The sequence below is a fragment of the Trichomycterus rosablanca genome, chromosome 11 (genome assembly GCF_030014385.1).
Source record: "Trichomycterus rosablanca isolate fTriRos1 chromosome 11, fTriRos1.hap1, whole genome shotgun sequence".
Taxonomy (NCBI): domain Eukaryota; kingdom Metazoa; phylum Chordata; class Actinopteri; order Siluriformes; family Trichomycteridae; genus Trichomycterus; species Trichomycterus rosablanca.
Window position 1 is genome coordinate 5,636,443 of NC_085998.1, and position 7,497 is coordinate 5,643,939.

General features: G+C 41.8%; 1 protein-coding gene across 2 annotated transcripts; it reads left to right on the plus strand.

Moving 5' to 3' along the window:
- On the plus strand, positions 1-6,992 carry irf2bp1 (interferon regulatory factor 2 binding protein 1). 2 transcript variants are annotated; one of them, XM_063005021.1, is made up of 2 exons: positions 1-1,888; positions 5,980-6,992. In XM_063005021.1, exon 1 carries the CDS (start codon positions 106-108, stop codon positions 1,876-1,878), a length of 1,773 nt encoding a protein of 590 aa, XP_062861091.1. In that variant the 5' UTR covers positions 1-105; the 3' UTR covers positions 1,879-1,888; positions 5,980-6,992. The 2 variants fall into 2 exon arrangements, with proteins under 2 accessions (XP_062861091.1, XP_062861092.1); XM_063005022.1 differs by lacking the exon at positions 5,980-6,992 and adding an exon at positions 2,946-3,494.
- Positions 6,993-7,497: the final 505 nt, after the last annotated feature.

Below are 7,497 nucleotides of genomic sequence, written 5' to 3' on the forward strand. Positions count from 1 at the left end.
GTTGTGTGAAAACGGTAGATAAACTTTACAATTCCGACACGCAGAATAAGAAAAAACGATTAGATATAAAAGAAAATCAAATCTGGGGTGGATCGGAAAACAAACATGTCCTCCTCTTCCTCCTCACAAGCAGCCTCCAGGCGCCAGTGGTGCTATTTATGTGATTTACCTAAAATGCCGTGGGCCATGATTTGGGATTTTAGTGAAGCGGTGTGTCGGGGTTGTGTTAACTATGAGGGGGCAGACCGGATAGAAATGCTGATAGACACTGCGAGACAGCTGAAAAGAACCCATGTGATGCAAGATGGTAGATCACCAGGTCCACAACCACTGGGGAAACATGGGCCTGGTGGCAAAGATGGCACCCTGGAGGGTGGCAGAAGCACTGCTGAACGGTATGAGAGGTCCAGAGGAGAATTTGTACCTGCTAGATTGCCTAATGGACTAACAAGACTGGAAGATGGGGCTATTGCAGAAGTCAGCAGGCAGAGTCCTAATGCAAGAAGAACCATGGTGGGAGTGCCACCTAATTTGATGGCACAGGGCATTGTGGGTACGCCGCATGGCCTTTTAATTGGCCCAAGATCTACTGGTGCACCTTTGGCCATCTCGGCACCGATGTTAAGCGAGATTGGAAAGAGGCAGCCCATGGGTGTTGGGTTGCCTTTTGTGAGCCCGGATTTTGAGAAGCAAAGAAGTGCCGAGGCCCTCGCAGAACTTTCAGAAAGTGTCCGTAACCGTGCAGAAGATTGGGCTAACCGTCCCAAATCCGTACGTGACACTTTGCTGACACTGTCCAGCTGTGCCCCATTTAATGTCCGATTTAAGAAAGATCATGGCCTAATCGGTAGAGTCTTTGCATTTGATGCCAAACTTGGGGTCGAGTTTGAGCTTAAGGTGTTCGTCGAGTACCCATGCGGCTCTGGAAACGTCTTCTCCAGCCTGTTAACACTGGTCAAACAGATGTTTTACGATAGCCAAAAAGATTCTGGAAAAGTGATCAGCTCAGGGTTTAAATACGTCGAATATGAGAAGCGGCATGGTGCCGGAGATTGGCGGCTTCTTTCCGAGCTCCTCAGCGATGCTGTGCGGGCATTCAAAGAGCCGCCCGCACCTGATTCCCTTCCTCAGCCTTACCTGGATGCAAGCTGTGCGATGTTGCCGTCTCCGCTCCACTGTCATATTGGCCGGCCTGGTCCATCTCGTATGCGGCGCCGGAAAGCCTCTCCAGATCCGGAAGGCTCTGAAAGGATGATTTCAGAGGAGCAATTGCGGCAGCACTGGTACCCTGGTCTGGGCATCCACATTTCCACCAGTTCTTTGTCTGGACAGTCTGCAAATCTGCAAGAAGTGATTCCTCTTTCACACAGTAGTGACCCCTCCCCAATAAGTGCCCTGATGAGCGTCGCCGACAACGTTGGAGGGGTAAGCCAATCGCCTAAAGATGTCCCAGGAAGCAGTGCCGCTCACACTTCCAGTGCCAGCCCGTCATCATCTGGACAGCGGCGACTGGCATCGCGTAATGGAGAGAATGGAGCTGGAACAGCCACCGTTGCCACAGCGATGCCTCCGGTTGCTACAGGTGACCAAGGATCCGAGAACGCAGGAGCCTCAGGTTCACCACTTTGTTGCACCATTTGCCAGGAACGGCTTGAAGATACACACTTCGTCCAGTGCCCATCAGTACAAGTTCACAAGTTCTGCTTTCCCTGCACCAGAGATTTCATCCGCAGTCAAGGGTCAGGGGGTGAAGTGTACTGCCCAAGTGGCGATAAGTGCCCACTGGTGGGCTCCAATGTGCCCTGGGCATTTATGCAGGGAGAGATTTCCACCATTCTGGCAGGAGACGTGAAGGTGAAGAAGGAGAGAGACCCTTAATTTACATCAGGTATGCTTTACCTGTAATTAAACACATAAATACACTAATATACAATTAAAGCAAATAATAATTTAACTGTTTATTAATTTTGTGTTTCACTGAAAGACTCCAACGTTGTTTTCCAAATCTGGACCTTCATCCATATATTTTTTTACTGCATTAATAATCACCACGGATGAAACCTGTTTATTTTAAACTCACTGTAATGTGTGTCTACATGCAGCAGGTTTTTTTTTTTAAACATGATACTTTTATCAGGTGCTAACCTAGTGGTTAAGGTACTGGACTAGTAATCAGAAGGTAATCACCACTGCCAGGTTGCTGCTGTTGGGCCCCTGAGCAAGACCCTTAACCCTCGATTGCTCAGAGTGTATACTGTAACTGTACTGTAAGTCGCTTTGGATAAAGGTGTCCGCTAAATCCTGAAAATCTAAATACAAGCAGAAATATTTTCCTAACCGTAAATCAAATAGTTAAATAGTGGAAAAAGTATCGACATCACACATTATTAACATTTAGTGCTGGACAATAATTCGATATCGATATATGTCGCGATAGAAAATGTTTCAATAACGGTGATATGATTTTTAAACAAATTCGATCGATATGCATACGTCAGTGCGTGATGACGTACGCCACAGGCACGAAGCTAGTGCTCAGCGTTACCGTTACCGACACATCACTAGTGGTTATACAGTTTAAAAAGGTTTTATGGGACTAAAATGACACATTACACATCCCTAAATGTTTTAAATGTTATATCAACATTTTTCTTCTATTATATTTGAATTAAAAACAACTATTGTAAGATTTATATCCACTTGTCCTGTTTGCATTACACAGAAGAGACCCCCATCCTGCTGTACTAAGTAACGTTTACTCTGAGTACATTTTAAATGAGTTACTTTTACTTGAGTAGATTTTTAGACTAGTAACTTTACTCGTACTTCAGTAAAAATTCATTAAAGTAATAGTACTTTTACTTGAGTACAATATTTTAGTACTCTTTCCACCTCTGGTTAAGACATATGTTAATATATTTTCATTTCATTCATTTCATTTTCAGCATTTAGCAGACGCTTTTATCCAAAGCGACTTACACAATGAGCTGAACACGATGAGCAATTGAGGATTAAGGGCCTTGCTCAGGGACCCAACAGTGGCAACTTGGTGGTGGCGGGACTTGAACCGGCAACCTTCTGTTTACTAGTCCAGTACCTTAACCACTGAGCCATCACTGGCTCATATTTTTGAGCCAGTTTTTTTGTCTGTATACAAATGCTGAATACAAGTAAAATGTGAAAGCTAATTTATTTGTATTATTATTATTTCTAAAATATTATGTAGTTGTAAAGGGTGAGATTTCATAGACTTTGCAAATAAATTTTTCAGAGGTTCGCAGGTACAGCCTTTTAATGTTGGTGTTCCTGGCAGTTTTTCTGACATTTGTATTATTCATATCGATATCGGAATTATATCGTATCGACCGAAATTAGGAGTTATATCGTGATATACATTTTAGCCATATCGTCCAGCCCTATTAACATTAGTACTTTGTTTATAGTAGTTCTATCATTTTGTTTCTTTTGTTTATTTTGACCAATTATTCATAGGAAAAAGTTGTAAAAGCTCGTTTATCTAATTCTTAAACACGTTTATTGGGATTCTTGCTCGACCACACCACATCTTCAATTTTAAAATAAAAAAGTTTTATTGATTAATCGTTGCTTCATGTTTTGACACGCTGTCTCGTTAAAACTTCCAGATTCAGTTTCCTGATAATTGATGTTAAATGATCCTCTGATTTGTTCCTACAGCTTTTCTCCGTTTATGTTTTGATTTGATGGTTGAATTCATTCAGTGACGTGCAACGCTCCACTATCGTTTTAGAGAAGCAGTTCCATGTCACGATGCTTCCACCACCATACTTTCCACCCTTATTGCCCCAAAACGAGCAGCTGAATTATTAACCGGGCGACACGGTGGCTAAGTGGCTAGCACTGTCGCCTCACAGCAGGAAGTGAGGCGATCCCCAGGTGGGCCGGTCCGGGTCCTTTCTGTGTGGAGTTTGCATGTTCTCCCCGTGTCTGCGTGGGTTTCCTTCGGGTGCTCCGGTTTCCTCCCACAGTCCAAAGACGTGCAAGTGAGGTGAACTGGAGATACAAAATTGTCCATGACTGTGTTTGATATAAACTTGTGAACTGATGAATCTTGTGTAATGAGTAACTACCGTTCCTGTCATGAATGCAATCAAAAGTGTAACGAAAGTAATAAACAAACCGAATTATTAACCAAGATTATACTGTAGTTTTATGAACATTGACAAAAATTGGTCTAAACACATTTTAGCATCTTTCCTATGATGAGTCTGAGAGCAGGATGTGGTATCTCCTGTGCTGCTCCAGGGGTGAATTATGGTTCTCTAAACTTTTCCACTTGTAAATGATGAGACCTGATTAACAGCGTTGTTAAATATTTTTATAATCAAACCAGTAGTGATTTTTACTTAGTTACTTGACTTATTTGGACATAACCTTTTCAGAATTTTTTTTTTCATATCCAATTAGTCATATCCAATGACCCAATCGCATTACGCTTCCTCTTTACTGATGCTGACTTCCACTCCTGACCTTGACTAACACAGGCTTACTCCAACACCTGTGCAGTAGCCGACTTGCACAAGGAGAGTCACGCACTTTGCAGGTGCCATTAATCAGCCAGCAGAGGGCGTAATTACATTAGGGATGAGGAATGTCCTCCAGCACTCTCTCTAACATAGCAGGGCTGAGATTCGAACTCACAAGTTCGAGATGTCAGCTCTGGTGTGCTATCGTGTTTTACCGCTGCGCCATCAAGCGCCACATTTTCAGAATTTTAACACAGAGTTTCAGTACCATTAAAAAAAAAAATCTACAAGAAATGTATTGTTAAAAAAACAAACAGTTTACAACCCTTAATCAAAAATAATAACCACAATACACTGCAAAATATTCCAAACATATACATTATATACGATTTTGTATAAGGTGATATAGAATATAATGCAGTTATTATTAATAAGCCTGATGTTTGCCAGTGATTAGCTTGAATAATTAGGATTAAATGATGATTTTAATCATTTAGGTCCGTCCCAGATTGAACATTGTGTGTAACAGTGACGTACACTGATCAGCCATAACATTAAAACCACCTCCTGGTTTCTACACACATTGTACATTTTATCAGCTCCACTTACCATATAGAAGCACTTTGTAGTTCTACAATTACTGACTGTAGTCCATCTGTTTCTCTACATACCTTTTTAACCTGCTTTCACCCTGTTCTTCAATGGTCAGGACCACCACAGAGCAGGTATTATTTAGGTGGTGGATCATTCTCAGCACTGCAGTGACACTGACATGGTGGTGGTGTGTTAGTGTGTGTTGTGCTGGTATGAGTGGATAAGACACAGCAATGCCGATGGAGTTTTTAAACACCTCACTGTCCCTGCTGATATCCAGCCAACAGCGCCCCGTGGGCAGCGTCCTGTGACCACTGATGAAGGTCTGGAAGATGACCAAACAGCAGCGATCGTCTCTGACTTTACATCTACAAGGTGGAGCAACTAGGTAGGAGTGTCTAATAGAGTGGACAGTGAGTGGACACGGTATTTAAAAACTCCAGCAGCGCTGCTGTGTCTGATCCACTCATACCAGCACAACACACACTAACACACCACCACCATGTCAGTGTCACTGCAGTGCTGAGAATGATCCACCACCTAAATAATACCTGCTCTGTGGTGGTCCTGTGGGGGTCAAAGCAGGTAGAGAAACAGATGGACTACAGTCAGTAATTGTAGAACTACAAAGTGCTTCTATATGGTAAGTGGAGTTGATAAAATGGACAGTGAGTGTAGAAACAAGGAGGTGGTTTTAATGTTATGGCTGATAATGTAAATAGAAAAATAGCTTAAAGATTTCCATAAATCATCTTCATAAATGCATCAGTGTTTATGATGTATTATGTGTAAGATTATTTTAAGCAGCAGGATGTGATACGTTGCTGTGTTCTACTTGTATGTTATGCTAATATCACCTGTGTGTTTTATTTCGTTATAGAGAAATACAGTTCCTGAAGCCCAAAGACGGCTGGCGCCACAGCACTGAAGAGTCATCAGTTCACCTGTGTGCGTCCTCCTCGTCTGTTTATATCAGCCATCACTCTTTCTGCGTCTCTCGAAAGAAAAATCCATCGATCCTCATGAGTGAGGAACATTTCCTTCATGCATTCATCGTCTCATCTGTCTCCTCTTTTAAACCTTAGTTTTTACTTTCTGCTCTAAACGGGACAATCAGTTACATTTATTTTGCTTTATTCTTTTCCAATGTGTGACACAGGTCTGATATTTAGGATTTAAAATCCGATTTTATTTAGCATTACTGATTCCAAGAATGAACTTCCTAATAGTGCGTAATGAATGATAGTTCTTTAAATGTTGGAAAATGAAATAACTTTGACAGGCATTCTAACAGCACTGTTGTGGGCATGTGCAGATACTCGATTTGCATATGATGTTAAATCAAGCTGTACATTTCTTTATTTCTACAGACCCAGTGCAGGAGGACAACGAGTGTTTATCAGTTTATCTTTACCCGCTCACCAGGGATTTGGCTTCAAAATTTCAGGCACAAAATAACATCAGTAATTCCAACAGTAATTCTGGGTGAAAACACAAAACAGCAGGTGACATTTTATAAAATGATTTGAGTTTTCGTAGGACAATCAATCTGCTGTGCACACAGGCTTACAGTTCATTCAAAATAACAGAGAGTTTAATTCTAGCATGTGTATTTTTTGTTTTGTTTACTGGCTTCATTAGCTTAGCTTGCTGTCGGTGACATACAGGAGAAACTTTGTGCACATGAAGGACTTGATTTGGTTACCCACGTCATATACACCGATCAGCCATGACATTAAAACCACCTCCTTGTTTCTACACTCACTTTCTATTTTATCAGCTCCACTTACCATATAGAAGCACTTTGTAGTTCTACAATTACTGACTGTAGTCCATCTGTTTCTCTACATACCTTTTTAGCCTGCTTTCACCCTGTTCTTCAATGGTCAGGACCCCCACAGGACCACCACAGAGCAGGTATTATTTAGGTGGTGGATCATTCTCAGCACTGCAGTGACACTGACATGGTGGTGGTGTGTTAGTGTGTGTTGTGCTGGTATGAGTGGATCAGACACAGCAGCGCTGATGGAGTTTTTAAATACCGTGTCCACTCACTGTCCACTCTATTAGACTTTTAGTAAGATTTTAGTGATCCTAAAATCTAAAGATAATTGCTGCTGGTTTGGCTTTTTGGTTGTACACAAATTGTAGGAGAATGTATGGCAGGGGTGTAAGAAATCTTGTATCACCTTCCACCCACCTGGTTCATCTATTTTCTTTCAGTGCACGCAGCGCCACCTATGCAACAGAAAATATCTGTGGCACTTAGAAATTGGACGCAAAGAAAGCTTTACAAAAGCTGCTTCCAGTGTGAAATGCAGAAAGTCGACACCAACTCTCAGTCCTTAAAGTGATAAATGTAGAAATAGGTTTAGCATCAAAATCAGTTCTCTCAGGT